Source organism: Diceros bicornis, chromosome 30, assembly GCF_020826845.1.
Source record: "Diceros bicornis minor isolate mBicDic1 chromosome 30, mDicBic1.mat.cur, whole genome shotgun sequence".
In the NCBI taxonomy this organism is placed as follows: domain Eukaryota; kingdom Metazoa; phylum Chordata; class Mammalia; order Perissodactyla; family Rhinocerotidae; genus Diceros; species Diceros bicornis.
Genome location: NC_080769.1, coordinates 9,701,374 through 9,718,792, shown reverse-complemented (window position 1 = coordinate 9,718,792; position 17,419 = coordinate 9,701,374). Strand labels below are relative to the sequence as shown.

At 41.1% G+C, this 17,419-nt stretch overlaps 2 protein-coding genes across 4 annotated transcripts in view; one reads left to right on the top strand and one right to left on the bottom strand.

The window, feature by feature from the left end:
* LOC131394410 (zinc finger protein 266-like) overlaps nucleotides 1–17,419 on the top strand; it is a 194,388-nt gene that overhangs the window by 111,349 nt on the left and 65,620 nt on the right. The gene's annotated exons all lie outside the window — the stretch shown is intronic.
* Nucleotides 7,426–9,447, bottom strand: LOC131394421 (olfactory receptor 7D4-like). Its single transcript, XM_058525785.1, has one exon. The coding sequence runs from the start codon at nucleotides 8,686–8,688 to the stop codon at nucleotides 7,750–7,752; it is 939 nt and encodes a 312-aa protein (XP_058381768.1). The 5' UTR covers nucleotides 8,689–9,447; the 3' UTR covers nucleotides 7,426–7,749.

The window sequence follows — 17,419 nt, the reverse complement described above, 5'->3', positions numbered from 1 at the left end:
TGGAAAGACATCATGTGCTCATGGATAGGAAGATAATATTATCATCATGTCAAGACTACCCAAAGCGATCTATACATTCAATGCAATCAAAATTCCAACGGCCTTTTTTTTTTCCGCAGAAATGGAAAAGCCAATCTTCAAATTCATATGGAATTACAAGGGTCCCTGAATAGACAAAACAATCTTGAAAACAGAATAAGAAAGTTTTGGAGAACTCACAATTCCCAATTTCAAAACTATGGTAATCTAAAATGTATAGTACTCTCTTTTAATCATGTTACTTTGGGTGAGGTATGGTGAGGTGAGATGCACATCCGGAGAGAGAAACTAGAAAGAGTTTTATGTTTTGTTATACTCACTGTTTCCTGGAGAGAACACAGCACACACCACAGAAGGTCATTCAGGGAATCACCGGGGTGCCCATGAGGCAGGGAGAGGGAGCAGAACTACGGAAAAACACTTTTATTGTGGTCTCCGCAGGAAGAAATGGACAAGGCAGGGTAAGCAGGCTTAGGATTGGCTACCTATGTTTGAAAGTGTTGCCCCCGGGAAATTCCCATTTGATTTGACTTTTAGACCATTTGATTTGAGGCTATCTAAAGTCTCCAGATGTTAATGGGTAAGCTGAGATTTACTTGGAAAAGCTAGTGGCCATTTTGTAGATGTTAAATCATCGATTTACAGAAACTACAAGATTCATCAATACAACTGGCGTGTGATGCTTTAAGATCACTATATGAATTATGTGTATTTGGGGTACTGGTTGAGATTACATAGGAGACTTGGGAAGTTGAGATCTGTGTCATAGAAGACCCTTGTATAAGGTGAGACTAGCATAGGCTATTTCTAGGATAGTCATCATGACCCCTTGAAGCAGAGCACAGAGCCAAGCTCCCCATTTGATGGGTAGGAAACATGAAAATAAGTCCATGGAAAGCTGAGAGATGTCTGGGTCATGGAGTAATGTGCTAGTACAATTGTAAAGTTTAATTATGTAAAACTTCTTTGATAATAGTCATAGGAGTGTTCATATCTTTGATTAGCTGGGCCACTTGGCATGTGTTATTAATGGACATACACCAGGAAGTTAGTACAATTTTGCAAATACGTCCATGGTCAGCCAGCAGTAAGTCAAGGGCTAAACAGTTAAGGATCATTTTAGCTAATGAGCTTTGACCTTAATTTAAGAGACCAAGGGCTGGTTGTCTTTGCGTCATTTGAGAGATGAAAGCTTGGAGCACTTGCTTGTTGGCCTCTGTAAGTTTGCCCTGCTGAGCCAGTCCCACTTTGGAATGAGCAGTGCCTTACATTCCAAGGATTATCCATTGCATAGGTATAATGATTATTATACTTTAAATGTAATGAATAGGGCTTGCTGGTGACTATGGAGATGGTTTTGGAAGCCCAGGGGTAAATTCAATGAGAATAGACAATCTACAGTGATGGGGAAGCAGTAGATTGAGAGCTGGCCTGTGGGAAAAGGGATTGCAAAAGAGATGGAGCATTGAGGGGGTCAAGTGGGGGTGTCAATTCTATAGAGCAATCTGATAGCCCTGTTTCTGGAATGATATGTAAGGGAGGGTGATTGTAAATGGATTATGTCATATGATTCAAGAGTTGAGGTGGGCATGACAGTAGATGGTGTGGCACAGAAGTGGACTGTGTCTACCAGGTACCATCCCCAACTGTGAATTTGAAATGTTACCCTGAGGGAGGAATATTGTGAGCAGTTAATGATATCCTGACAGGGATGAGAGGAATACATGGTGGGAGACAGATGGGCATGGGCTGTGAGGTTGATAGTCCAATATTTGTCATTGCCGATACAGACATTTGCTGGGTAGATGTGTATGACTGGTTTGGTAAAGAGAGTGATCATGGCAAGTCCAATGGTCTCCTGAGTTTAAAGCATTAGCCATGATCTCAGCGACCTGGATATAGAGGTTGGTGGTGTTGCTATGGCAGTAGGGAAGAGCAGGAGTGGGAGGGGATAAGTTTAGTGCTTTTGTGGTGTGATGTGGAACAGAAGTGCTGGGATGCATATCCTGTAGTGCTAGAGAGAAAGTAGGTGTTAGTGGAGGCCTCATGGTAGTGTGTGGTGGGGGCCAACAGAGTCTCCTGTACTTTTTAGGAGTGCACAGAGGGATGAGACTTCCTCTAGTGAGCCATTTATACAAGATAGTGTAGTAATAGTGATGGGCAGCCTTGTTTTAGGAGAGTTGCAATGGATTTCATCTTGAAGCCAAAGAAGCTAGGCATAAGTTATGATAGAGTCACAGATATGAGGGACAAAACTCATGGTTTTGCAGGAGTTCTTGAGCAAGGCAGGGTCAGAAGGCAAGTAAGCAGCAATATATGGAAAGTCAGTCATGTCTGTTGGGTCCCATTCTTTGAGGCAGTGCTCCACGGTAAAGTTGGTCACTGAGGGGGCGCAGGGTTGTAGTTTCATGTGGGTGGCGTGGATCCTTGTGGTGGTCCCAGGGAATGGAGGAGTGGCATTGGAGATGACATCTGAGTTGCTGTCCTCTCCAGCAGTGAGCTCTTGGGCTAGGGTGATGAGAGCCTTCCCAAGTCACTGTTCATTCAAGTTGTTAGGGGTTACTAACCTTAGGATCTCTAAAATTCAAATGTCCCTGGGTAATCTGGAGAACCTGCTGGCATTGTTGGGCATGAGAACTGGACTGCAGACGTCAATGAGATCTTGTGGGTTATCCAGCATGCATCTGGCAGAGGCCTGGCCTGCTGGTGTGTGCTTCCTGAACCTGACCACATAACTTGTTCACCGAAAGCACATTGAAAAGCCAATGTAAGTGAGGTGGCATGAAGGTTTTTAAAAGAAATCCAATTTTGCTGAGATAGGTCATGACGGGAGCCCGGCTGCAAATTAAGGTCAGGTTTCTTGGGGCAACCTGAGTACATGTCAATAAGTGTGAATTCAGAGTCACCTCAGCTAAGATGTGTCCATGTTTATTACCTTGGCCTTGTGAGTGGGCCTGCATGCAGGCTGTTCAGGCCAGCCATTTGGCGCATGCCCTTTGTTTTAGGGTGAGGTTCTGCTGTGCTCGCTGAGGTGCCAACTTAGCTACATGCAGTGGTATATGGGTCTGTGGAAATTTGGGAGAGGCTCAATACCTTTCTGATTTTGAAATATCCAAGTGTTATGGCAGCATGTTTGGTTGTCCAGAGGCTTGTAGTAATCCTTGGGTCAGAATTATTGAGCCTGAGGCTCTCAATTATCCCAAGCACCCAGTCCAAACAGACAAACACAGCTAGCCCACATAAGGGGCAACACCTGTATTTGATAAGTTTGTTCTTTGTCATTTTTGTAGTCTCTCTCCCAGAGAGCTGTTCCTTTACCAGAGGAAAGTGGGGCAGTCATGGAAGGTGTTTATCTCCATATCCATAGGAGCGTGGTCCAGCTGACTGTCTGGGTGGAGTTTACGGGCTCTGCAAAAAGCATAAGAATTTCTTCCCTGGTCATTTTTTAATATAGTCGGCATTCACTAAATGAAGTTTGTTATCTCCTCTTGCAGTAGTCCACACCACTCCTGGTGTGGTTGCTGAGGCTATTGTTTCCATTTCCTGCAAGGGATCAAGGGGGCATTAGGATTTATTAACCAGCCTTTATATCCTGAGAAGTCTGGCAAAGCTTTTGGAGCAGGGAAATCAGAGGTATGCTCTGCCCTGTGGTCCCAAAACAGAGGTTTCAGGGGTCCTGCAGGGCATCCTATTGTTGCTGGATCATAGGATGTTATCTGCCCCTGACCAGGAAGCAAACGTTTGTGGGAGACCAGAATGGTTGAAAAATGTAAATTTAAGGGGGAAGTGGGCGAGTACAGTTAAATATATAGAGATCATTTCAGTGAACACAGCATACTTTTAAGTCTCCTTTAACAATAAGGGGAGACATGGCAGCTTATAGGGTTGGTCTGAGTTCTTTTAAGACCTCCCAGTCTGAAATTTAATGGGATCAAGGCCTGAGACAGGAAAGAGAGCCATTTAAAAAAGCACAGTCTATGAATGTTAACTAGACTTATTGTGGCGATCATTTTGCAATATATACAAAAAATGATTCATTACGTTGTACACCTGAAACTAATATAATGTTATATGTCAACTATACCTCAATAAAAAAATAAAAATAAAAAATGAAATCTTAAAAAAAGGGGAGAGACAGTATCATCTGGCATTTTCTCTTTAATTATTGCCCTTCATCTTTTTCCCTTTTTTCTTGCAAATCAGATACATTTCCTGGAATTTGGATGTTAATTTTTGTACCAAAAACCAATATTTAGACCAATATGGTTTGGCTAAAAAATATAGGAACAGGGCCCGGCCCCGTGTCTTAGCGGTTAAGTGCGCATGCTCCGCTACCAGCTGCCCAGGTTTGGATCCCGGGCGCACACCGACACATCGCTTCTCCGGCCATGCTGAGGCCGCGTCCCACATACAGCAACTAGAAGGATGTGCAGCTATGAGATACAACTATTACTGGGGCTTTGGGGAAAATAAATAAATAAAATTAAAAAAAAAATCAATTGGCAAAGGTTTCAGATGCATTTAATCTCTTATGGCCTAAAGCTCTTCTGCTAATACTCTTCAATCTTAGATCTGCACCATTTGGGACCATTTGGGAAACATCAGCTATCGCGTTTTGAAATAATAACAGGATGGTGTGTACAATTAGATGAAGGAATGTATGAACCAACTTTACTTAAAGCAGAAATCTTACATTATTTTCAACGTCTCCTTGAGACACTAAATAAAAAAGGAAACATTGGTAGCTGATTCTTTTCACAGCAAGCTCCCAGGAGATGAAGACCTTAAGCATCATGGACTATAACCTGGAGATTTTGTTTATTGGAAAAGACACCAGATAAAAGACTCTTTGCAGGCCCATTGGAAAGGACCATACCAGGTACCCTTAACCAATTCACGCACTGCAAAATCAAAAGGCATAGACTCATGGATTCACTTTCTCATTCCAAAGTTTTCTCTAACTGTCTGGCTTTCAGTTCCTATTTCTGATACCCAACTTCAACTGACCAAGACAAATATCTCCAAGCCAGCATGAGAAGAAGATGGTGTCTGTTGTAGAGGGCTATCCCAAGACTTCAGACCAGGCCTGTATTCCCAACATTATATCTCCTCATTTAAACCTTTGTCATGCTTAAACCATATAACCACTTTACAAGTGTTCCATTTAAAGTTTCCAGAATACTATCATACTGACAGAAAGTGATTTGTTGAGAACAGACTGGTCTCAAGGGCCAGGCAATGATTGGGTGGCTCCTCATGGAACTCAACGGTTATGTGGAACAAACCTCTGGCCTTGGCTACCACCCAGATGGCTAGCACACTGCACTCTTGGTTTCTCTTGGATGCGGGGAAGGATTCACCCAGAGCTAACACATGTTGCCAAACTTCCTTTCTTTAAGGCCAGAGAGACTCATTCAGTATTCCACTGATATGATCACCTAGTCGTTATATTTGTTCCTTCCTTGGGGCTAAAAGATGTCAGATCACATACATAAGCCCTGACTAAATTTACTCAAAATCCCTTAACCTTAGTCAAGCAGGAATAGCCTTACTAAATACTGAAATGTCTTTAATGAGGAAGGCTGTCCTTTAAAATAGAATGGCCTTAGGTAGTCTAACTATATCCCAAGGTGGTACATGTGCAGTCATTCAAACTGAATGCTGTGTTTTTATACCTGATGAATCTTCCAATGTGTCATCTCTGCTAAAGCACATTAAAAAGCAGGTGAATGCCCTTCTAAAATTACTTGAAAAATTACATAACCTATCAAATGCTTCCTCTGATAATATATACCTCTATGCTTGTCAACTATATCCCCTAATGTGGATAACTGGGAAAATTAATGCATAACTCTATAAATTTACTAAAATCATTGAATTACATTATCATGGGTGAATCTCATGTATGTAAATTATACCTCAATGAAAATGATACAAGATAAATGTCTAAAGAGATTTTCCTGGAATTACTCAAGGTGAGTTGAAAGCTTTAACATTTGTTTTCCACTGGATCTATTACATTCCAATTTTATTATGCTCACCCCTCTGTATTGCAATCATTTGTACCTCTCTAGTCCTCTCCTCAACTTGTTCACAGTAGATAAATGCGCTTTGGGTCAAACTTAATGGAATCAAAGTGAAGTGAAGCCATATCAAATAAGTCTTTCATCTTTAACAAATTATAATTTTTGAGTAGTTTTTCAGTTCTTACTGTCTCCAATAATTACTTTCTTTTTTATCTCAAAGCCCTAAATCTTTTCATGATATTGTCTTGAGACATCAAGTCTTTATTACCTGTGTTGGTTTTGGTTCCCACAGAAGCAGATGCTGAGCCAAGGATTCATGTACAATCACTTCTCCCAAAGGAGCAGTGAATGGATGGGAGAGAGGAGAAGTGGACACAGGGAAGAAAATACATCCAATAAAGCTTGCATTAAGTCAGCTATCACAGGGAGTGAGCAGTTTTCATCCTGAGGGGAAATTCTGGAGAATGATACAAATTCCAAACCTCAAAATTATCCCAGCTAAAGGGTGAAGGGGATGGCATACCCCCATGTCTCCCTCAAGTGCTGTGTCTGATGTGGTGTAATTTCTTGTCACTTCTGCCACCACATATTGGGAAAAGTAGGTTCCAGCTGCTGCTTGCCATTGGCAGGCATTCAACGGAGATGGTGAGAGGATCCCAGAGAATGTGGGAGGAATCTTCACAGCATCTACTTCTCTATCTTTCCCTGTAGACTCAATTCTATCACCATTCTTCCATAAAGTTGAGCTAAGTTCTCAACACTTTCTACATGTGTGTAACTATGATTCCTGATGGCAGGTCCAGAGATTCCCAGAAAAAAATTAAACCATGTGAGAAAACAACTCTGATTCTACTGTATTCATTACTACGTGTTTTAGTATCTTAGCAGTGTATCTCAATATTGCAATGTTGGGGGAAAAAAGGTCAAATAAAGGAAGGAAGAGAATGAAGGAGGGAGAGTAGGATCACAAAGAATGAAGCAACATCTCAGAGTTATTCCAGGTGGGTTATTACTATGAATCATCTGAACAAACCAGCTCTTAAATCTATATTTCTACTTTGAAGTTGAAAATCACAGCACTGTTCTTATGAAAAGTAGGATAGCAAAGTCAATGTCAGCAAGCCAGATTAGAGTACAATTCAATCTCATTCTCTTCTTTTGAAAAGTGGGGTGAAGTGGGGAAAATATCTCACGGGAATGTTTTCGAGGTGAAATAAAGTCATAGTTGTGAAGAAACAAGAACAGACCTGATGTGGTAAGCAGTTGTTGTGATGACTGTGTAATTTTCATTCCATTTGTTCTGGAAAAATAAGCCCACAACCAAAATGAAGGTGAAGAACTTCAACGTTTCAGAGGATAATCTTGGGGGAAACCACGTCAGCACTTGACATGATAAATACTTTAAATCTAAAGTTAGAAATATGAAGAATTGTGGCAAAAAAGCTGACGAAACATGCAACTTCAATGGACAGCACATAAGCAAGAAAAGTCAAAAACGGATTACTGAGGAGAATTGTTAGGGAGAAATTAACACATCATACAAATAAAATTGAAGTCATAGGTGCTCTCGGAATTGAAGAAATCAAGTATTTGTTTTAGGGGAGAAAAATAACCAGGAGATTTAAGTTTGCAACATTTGCCTTTGGGGCCCACAACGTCCAACTAGTTCTGAGGCCAGTGATGATCACAGGCAAGAGGTTGCTTGTCTGAGGAGCCTTCCCAGGGCCCTCTTCACATCCTTGTTCCTCAGGCTGTAGATGAAGGGGTTCAGCATGGGGGTGACTATGGTGTACATCACTGAGGCGATCGAGCTTCTCTGGGAAGAACGGGTCACAGCAGAACTGAGGTAGACCACCATGCTTGTCCCATAGAACAAGGAGACCACAGAGAGGTGAGACCCACAAGTGGAAAATGCTTTATACCTGCCCTCAGTTGAGGCCATCCTCATTAAGGAGGAGACAATTTGAGAGTAGGAAAAGAGTATCCCAGTCAGAGGAAACACGCACAGCAATGCAGTGGCCACATACAAGGAGATGTCATTGATGAAGGTGTCAGAGCAGGCTAATTTGAGAACCTGAGCCAGTTCACAGAAGAAATGTGGGATTTCAGTGCCTATACAGAAGGTCAGCTGCACCATCAGTAGAATATGAAGGAGGGAGATACAGAAAATAATGACCCAAGATATCAGAACCAAGAGGCCACAGAAGCGTGGGTTCATGATAACCATGTAGCACAGCGGGTGACAGATGGCCACAAACCGGTCATAGGCCATCACAGTCAGGAGACAATTATCCATTCCACCAAAAACCATAAAAAAATACATCTGAGTGAGACATCCTCTGTAGGAGATATTTCTGTTCTGTGTCTGGATGTTCACTAGCATCTTCAGGACAGTGGTAGAGATGAAGCAGATGTCTACAAAAGACAGGTTGGAGAGGAAGAAATACATGGGGGTGTGGAGGTGGGAGTCAGAGCTGATGGCCAGGATGATGAGTAGGTTCCCAACCACAGTGACCAGGTACATGGACAGGAACAGTCCAAAGAGCAGGGGCTGCAGTTCAGGATCCTCTGAGAGACCCAGGAGGAGGAATTCTGATATTTCCGTGTGGTTTCCTGATTCCATATAGCTGGTGTGTCTTCAGAAAAAGGAGGCAAACGCAATGTTCAGTGAATAGCCAACTGACAACTGAGCCAGTCAGCACCTCTTAATTCCACCTCTAGGTGGACAAACTTTGCCCTCAGTTGAGTCTTTCCAAAGTAAGTTATTCACTCAGCCAAGTGGTAGCCCACTTACATTTTAAGTGTGTGTAATCATTCAGACATTCTGTAATTTAGCAGAAATCATTCTCTCTTTTTAACTCCTACTCACTGGTTCTCATTCTCTTATTCAAATCTATGGACATAAACCAATTTCTTCCTTGATATGACTCTTCTAAAACAAACAAGGCATTGAAGGTCTTTCCTTTGGTAATCTCCATACTTCCTTCATTCTAATAACTCTGCAATAATGATTAAGACATGGGTTTTCAACTCAAACAACCTTAATTCTGTGACTTAATGCTTCCTATTGATGTCACAATTAACTCTCATGTGTCTTATTTTTTGTTCTTTAAAAAATGTGGTTACTGCTATTACCTTCTTTGTGAGGTTTAGAAATGCCTTTGTGCACAGTAGGATCTCAATAAGTGACAGCTATTGTTATCAATATTAATCTGTTCCTTTTTTGTGTGTGTGAGGAAGATCAGCCCTGAGCTAACATCTGCCAATCTTCCTCTTTTTTTTTTTTTTTTGCTGAGGAAGACTGGCCCTGGGCTAATATCCATGCCCATCCTCCTCTACTTTATATGGGATGCCACCACAGCACGGCTTGACAAGCGGTGCGTCGGTGAGCCCCCGGGGATCAGAGCTGGCGAACCCCGGGCCGCCGCAGTGGAGCATGCGCACTTAACCGCTTGCACCACTGGGCCGGCCCCTAATCTGTTCCTTTTATGACAATCATTTTTGATATATAACTCTCCCAAAGTACAAAATAGAGCTGTGATTTAGAAAATGGGATCTTGAGTCAGACTTCCTACAATAGAATTTAGCTCCTCCAACTTACTATCTGTGTGACCTTGAGGAAGTTATTTAATCTCTCTTGGGTACAGATACCTCACCTCTACAACGGGGCTAGTAAATATTCTCTACATTCTATGACTGATGAGTAAATTAAATGAGATGATGCATGCAATTTTTATTGTGATTCCTGTGACATACAGTAAACATTTGATAAATGTCAGCTTTTCTTCTTTTTTAAGTATTTTTTTTTATAGTTTTATTTATTTATTTTTCCCCCAAAGCCCCAGTAGATAGTGGTATGTCACAGTTGCACACCCTTCTAGTTGCTGTATGTGGGACGTGGCCTCAGCATGGCCGGAGAAGCGGTGCTTTGGTGCGCGCCCGGGATCCGAACCCGGGCCGCCAGCAGCGGAGTGCGTGCACTTAACCGCTAAGCCACAGGGCCGGCCCCTCAGCTTCTCTTCTTAACATCACAATAAATCTGTCTTGCATGGGTATCATTTATCAGATTTTCCTTAAACTAGGGCAGTCATCAAGGATGGAATTCTGATCATTATAAACACAACAGGTCTGTTACCTCTTTTGACCACCACACAGCACTAATTAATGAAGATTCCCGGGCCGGCCCTGTGGCTTGGTGGTTAAGTGCGCGCGCTGTGATGCTGGTGGCCCGGCTTCGGATCCCGGGTGCGCATCGAGGCACCACTTCTCCGTCCATCCTGGGGCTGAGTCCCACATACAGCAACTAGAAGGATGTGCAGCTGTGACATACAACTATCTACTGGGGCTTTGGGGGGAAAAAATAAAATAAATAAAATCTTTAAAAAAAAAAAAAAAAAAAAATGAAGATTCCCTATAGCTTTCTCTTTCAGAGACTGCCTGCCAGGTGGATTCGCCCAGAAGAGGGAAAAGCATGTGGACTACATAGATAAGGGAAGGGAACAAAATCACAAAACGTTTAAAATAACATACAAAGCATGTGGGAGAGTGTGTGCTCATGTGTACATGCTCAGAAGTGAGGATGCGCTGTATTAAAAATCAGTGCAATTAACATCAAAAACAAATGATTGATAGATTTGATAAAAAAATTATTCAAAGCTTCTATAAATCAAGTCATCCTAAAAAGTGAAAGGCAAATTTTAGATTTGATAATAAATGTTTACATTCTCTGTGATAGAAAAAAGGCCAGTGTTATTAATGCCTAGAGAATCCTAGTTAATTAAGAGAGAAAAAAAATCATTGATGGCCAATTTAGTCTGGGGAGGTGGGTGGAAAAGCCTTCTTTGAAATATGAATATTTGAGCTGTGAGAGGAAGGATGGGTAACTTTTAACCAGGGGAAATAAGGAAAGGCCAAGCATTTTGGGCTGAGAGAACAGAATTCATGGTTAACCTGTGGGTCAGTGAGCTCGGGAATGGAAAGGATTTGAGAGGCCAGTGAGATGGAGAACAGAGAGGGAGGGTCAGGAGGACAGAGTGGGTGAGCCCACAAGTCCAGCATCCTGTACTTTTCCTTGATGTGCCTCTCATGTTGGTAATTTTATGTTCATTTGTGGGTCAGAGGACCTGAGTGTTTTTGTTCACCATTGTCTTTCCAAGGACTTACATGGTGCCTGACACATAGCAGGTGCTCAACACATGCAAATGGTAGATGTATAAAGATTGAGACTCAATGCATCAACTAGGACACAAAAAAGAAATCTTCAAGCTCGTGTATTCCTGATTATAGACACGAAATTGAATGATAAATAAAATGCATTCACATCTATTTTAAGAGAATAATACATCATGAATAAGTAATACCTATTCTAGGAATGGGAAGCTGGTTTAATCCTGTGATGTTAGTTAACATAATGCATCATGAAAATAGGTCAGTGAAGAGAAATCACAAAGATAATCAGAGTAGAAAATGCATTTGAGAAAACGTAACAGCCATTACTGTGGTTAGCACCCAGACAGAGCCCCTTGCTAAAAGAAGAAACTAAAGAAAATTTCTTAAACTATTAGGGAGTGATTGTTTTATAACCTCAGCAAATAGGATATTCTACATTAAAACACTAAAATATTTGTGTTAGATTCATGAACAGAGCAAGGCGGTCTACTCGAACTTCAATCATTCAGTATTCTCCTGAACATTTAAAGAGATTGGTAAGATGAGAAAAGGAAATTGGTCTGAGTACCGAACATCAGAAACAACTACATAATTTGTAGTGAATATTGTGAGCACTAAGGTGAAACAACAACAACAACAAATACAGAACTACTAAGTGCTATCAGTGAGTCAAATCTGCTGCAAAATAGTTAGGGAATATAATAGAAAAAGCCAGTCACATTAGGAATTAAGTAGACAATACCTCGTGCATGATGGATCTCCAGTGAGTAGTTAGTGAATAAATGATTGGACACAGGAAATCCAACAGGAGCCTACAATTATGGGAAAGAGTAGAGAAGAGGTAGAGACTCTCCAGAAACCAACTCTTATCGGAGAGAGGCTCTAGATTCCGGAAGAGAAAGAAGAAAGAGAACAAGTGCTAGAAAAAGAGTGGTTCCAGTAGAAACTAAAGTATCTCCAAAGTACAGAGACTGCGCTGTTATAGACTAAATAAAGATGGGACTGTCCCAGTCACATTACTGTAGAGGTAAATCCCAGTACTCACTTTCTCTCCTCTTTTCCTTTTTACTCCACCAGCCCTCACTGGATACCACGACCCTCACTGAAGCTTTCTGCTCTCTGAGGTCTGCCCCTGGGAAGCCCGTTCATGTTTTCACCCAGGCAGGAATCAGAGAAGTATAGGAAAAAGGCAACAGGGACAAGTTATTAACATCTCAAGTGCTGAATTCTCAAAGCTCCTCATTAAATAAATTGTCCTAGTGACTTTCTTCTTTCCAAACAACTCAGCTCCCTTGGGGTACAAAGACAAGAGAATGGAAAATCTTCAGCCAATGTTGTGTCTGTGCAGGCAACAGTGGAGAAAAAGAAAGTATTTTCTCCAAAGAAAAATTCTCCTTTGTTTGATTTGAGTTAAATGTGACAGGGTGTCCCCTAAGGAATGTTTAATTTCTACAGGAACTGAGGCCAGGAACCAACTTTCTGTAATGTTCTTCTCTCGAAGAATCTTTGGATATTTCAAGGATCACTGATCACTTAGGGTCTACAATGTCATGGAGGCAAAGAGGTCCTTTCTGAAGAAAAGAAGAGTGGTTAATAGTTTTGGTTCTGTTGAAAGGGCTAACCAAACGAGGACTGAAAAATATCCCTTGACATTTGCTGGTGACATGGAAGCTCTTGTCAAAATTGGGGCGGGGGTCTCATTTACTACCTCTAAATAGAGAAGCAGGGGCAGTAACAATCCATGTAGAATGAGTTGAAGAGTGAGCATTGAAGCAACATAGGTGGCAAATACGTATCACCTATAAAATTTGTAAGGGAAAGGGAGGACAGAGGTAAAACATAGCCTAAAAAGAGTATGGAGTATGGTTAGTTTTAAAAAAAATTAATAGAAGATACGGGAACATGATTTAATTTCAAAGAGGATGATGATATTTACTGCAGGCATTTGAATACACAGGACATTCTGACTACATAATTCACAGGATGCAGTATATCCAAATCAATGACCATCATCATGTGGTGTAGCTACATTTTATAGAATTCATGGGTCCAGAAAACAGATGTTGGAAGTAGAAGTGGCCCCATGTAACATCACTCCCAATGAGTCATTTGGGGAGTGTGTGTTCAGGTCTGCACACCTCTGGACTCTGCATGTTGAGAGGTATTGACTCCTAAATGGAGAACAAAACCAGAGACATGGCAAAATCCCATTGAACTTCTGCTGCCTAGCACTTCAGGTCCCTCATGCCAAGAAGAGGAGTCACTGTCCTGGCAGGTGTCATTGACTCTGGTCATTGATATGATTTTGTGACCATGGCTATGGGCATGCACAGGTACCCTGCTGTGCTCAGTCAGTGGCTGGGAGCAGCCTAGGAGCAACCTCAGTGCAAACATAGTGGTGGCTAAAGATGGATGTTGGTCAGTTATGCTCCCACAGCAAGAGATCTGAGTGGTGTGACCCTGAGTGGCACAGGTTCCTTTATCTTAGAGCAACTCTCAATGAGGGCTGAAGGCTGCGGGCTGTCAGATGGCCGCGCTTCCTGCACTTGGAAGAAGAAACCTTTAATTCTGATGGAGAAGTGGGCCAGATGGCACAGGATTCACAGCAGTCCACTCCATCAGCCATTTGGATTGTGACCTGCAACAATATCTACAGTGTCTCATGAGAGCTTATTTGTCATGTACGAGGGTCAGGAGTTGGGAAGGACTTTCCTTAGGAAGTGAGAGCTAAACTGAGAACTGAAGGATCATGAGTAAGGCTCAGCCAAGCATAATCTTATGTTTCTGACCTCCTTCTCTGTAAACTCAATTCTCTCTCCCACTACTGCCATTAGGGCAGAACACCAGAGCAACCCATGCCACTGCCAAGTGGATATTATTAGTGCGGTGTTTCACAGGCACATCAAACTAAGCTTTTACAAGAACAAACTCAATGGTTTTTCTTTCGTTCCCTTTTTTCATTCCTTCCAAACATGTTACATCAGAGAGAGTTACACCATCGACAGTATCAACAGATCCACTCATGGAATTGTCCTAGATGGTTAAGTAACAACAGCATTATGTTAAAATAGGTTTCCTAATTAGTCTTTACTTTTTTTACCAGCACTTCTCACAGTCTTTATTTTTTCTATTTATTTATACATTAGTTTATTTTCTTTTTCTCAACAAAATGTAAGCTCTGTGAAACTTGGGCATTTATTTTGTTTCAAACTTCATACCAGTACCTCTTAGATAGCAGGAAATAAATATTTAAAGGCACAGATCAATCACACCAATGCTAATACTAGAATTAGAAATGAACATGGGAATGCAGACATGTTTCCAATTTGCTCTCTCTCTCAGTCTTTGCCTGATAGTAAACATCATCTGCATCAACTGAACATTTGTAATTGTCAGAAATTTGTACAGTGGATTTCCCCTTTCTTCCATTAATCCATGTGTTAATTTCAGAATGTATTGTTTTTCATATACATTTTACTGACATGTAAAATTTAGGTAATTTGCCTCTTTAAACAAAAACCCAGATCTAATAGCAGTATAAATAATGGAATAGAAAATGAAACAAGAATTATGCTTTAGATAGAATGCTTCCCACATGATTAATAAAAGGCAATATTTACAGGAAGGTATATTACACACATCTTGGGCACTGTTATGGACGGAGTTGTGTGCCCTCAAAATTCCTATGTTGAAACCCTAATCCCCAGTACCTCAGAATGTGTCTGTATTTGGGGCCTTTAAACTAAAATGGGGTTATTAGGGTGGGCCCTATCCAATCTGTCTGATGTCTTTATAAAAATAAGGACACACAGAGAGACATCAGGGGCCTTCGTGCACAGAGAGATGACCATGTGAAGAGGCAGCAAGAAGGGTGGCCATCTGCTAGCCAAGGAGAGAGGCCTCAGAGGAAACCAAGCCTGCTGGTACCTTGATCTTGGGCTTCCCGCCTCCAGGATGCTGAGAAAATAAATGTCTGTGGTTTAAGTCACCTCGTCATTCTATTTTGCTATGGCAGCCCTAGCCGACTAAGAGAGGCACCAATTCAAAATCCTCTTGCCCCATCTTTTAACTCCAGCCATGTCTTCTTTAAAGAAGACATTATTTCAATGGAGGCTGTGGAAAGCTTTGTACAGCCGAAATTGACAGCACTTGGTCTCAGGCCCATGACACATTCCTCCTGCTTCCTGCCCTGAAGCTCCTCTGATACCATAATATGGGACACCTGAGGGAATCTGCTCTGTATTCATAAATGTGCGACTCAGAAATGTGGGGATGTTAACTCCTTTAGGATCACCCTTGGCCAATAGAAGACACAGGCTGATGTCTTTTCCTCTACCTAGCGGAAAGTTCTGAGACAAATTTCATAAAGCACCTCACAAGGATTTGGTGGCATTGAGCACCAGTCACCATAGAGGGATCAAAATGATAATGATTCCTTTCAGTGTCTTTCTTTCCTTCTCTGTTGGACTCCTATTGCTCTGTACTGCTACTCCTTAAGATCTAATTTCCACTCCAAAAAAATCATCTGCGCACAGCCTTTGTGTTGAGGGCCTGTTTTCAAGGAAACATACCATCAGATGGGAGAAGAGCAGTAAAATAATGCTCTGGCTTATGAAATAGTAATAAAATTGTTAATTTTAATGAAATAATGCTAAACTATTTGCAGTTATATTAACATGCCTTGTCATTGTTATACCTCAATGTCCTCACGTATGCTCTTTCTGATTTTAGAGTTGACTCAGAAATTCCAACGATAAGAATTTACCATTCAGGTACATTCATATTCATGTAAAATGTTCTACGTACAAGGTTACTCATGCAGCATTGTTGTTATATAAAAGTATAGGCAACAACCTGCCTGTCAGTTACTAGGAAACTACTTCGATAAATGAGGGAACACTAGTACAATGTAATACTGTGCAGCCAAAGAAAAGCAAGATGTATGGTTAATGCACACATACACACACACGCACACACGCACACACACACATACTATACACCACAAACTATTCTAGCTAATAAACAAATTCAGCAAGGTTGCAGGGTGCAATATCAACAGAGCAAAATCAATATGTTTCTATACACAACAACAAACAATCTGAAAGGAAATTTTAAAAACTCCACTTACAATTACATCAAAAAGAATAAAATACCTAGGGAGATATTTAACCAAGTAGGTAAAAGACCTGTATACTGAAAACCACAAAACTTTGCTTAAAAAAATTACAGAGGACCTAAATAATGATATATCACCACAAACCAATGAGAAAGAAAGTATTGCATGATTTCATTTACATGAAATGTCTAGAAAACACAAATCTATAGAGACAGAAAGTAGGTTCTTGGCAGCTTAGATGTTAAGGGAGTAGGAAAATGGGGGTATGATGGGGGAGAGGGAGAATCCCCCTCCGCCCTTTCCCTGGAGGTTCTTATGGCTGGCCAAATAATTAAAAAGACAGGTTAGCAGGAGAAAATAACACCAAGTTTAATAACATGGATACATGGGAGAAACCAGGGAAACTGAGTTTCTCAACACAATCCAGAGATTCTCGTCTTAAATATCATCTTTAGCTAAAGACAAAGGAGGAAGTTGGGGGTGGGTGGTGTTTTGGGATTTCAGAGGGGAAGAAGACAATTTACATGAGGAGGGAAATGTAAATGTTTGTCAGACAATGCTTTGCAGGGCCACCTATAGAGAATGTGGCTGGAGAGACAGGAATTACAGTAATCAAGAGTATGTAGATTTAAATCTTCTTCTTCCGTCCTGATAAGAGTTTTCACAGCTAAGGTCATCCTCCCCCTTCCCACTACACAGAGGCAGATACCTTTACAAACGTAAATATTTGGTAAACAGAACTTTGTTAAGAATAGGCTTAGCGATGACCCTGCCAGTCTGTCCATACCCAGAGTTAAATTCCTTTAGGCAGCTTGGGGGAGGTCAAATCCGTCAGAGAAAATAATCAAGGTAAAGAGACATATTTCAGGGTGGCCAAATTTTGATCTCGCACAACAGCCAAATGGTATTTTTGTAGTGATATAAAGGTTCTAAAGTTGCGATGTTTGCACCACTCTGTGAACATATTAAAAAACCTTGAATGGTATAGTTTTAAGTGGGTAAATTGTATGGCATGCAAATCATATCTCACTATAGCTGTTGCAGAAAACAAATAAAAGAGAAAATCATC

Bases quoted from the DNA above. Each gene is read 5' to 3' on its own strand.
- LOC131394421 (XM_058525785.1), bottom strand. From the start codon at position 8,688: ATGGAATCAGGAAACCACACGGAAATATCAGAATTCCTCCTCCTGGGT.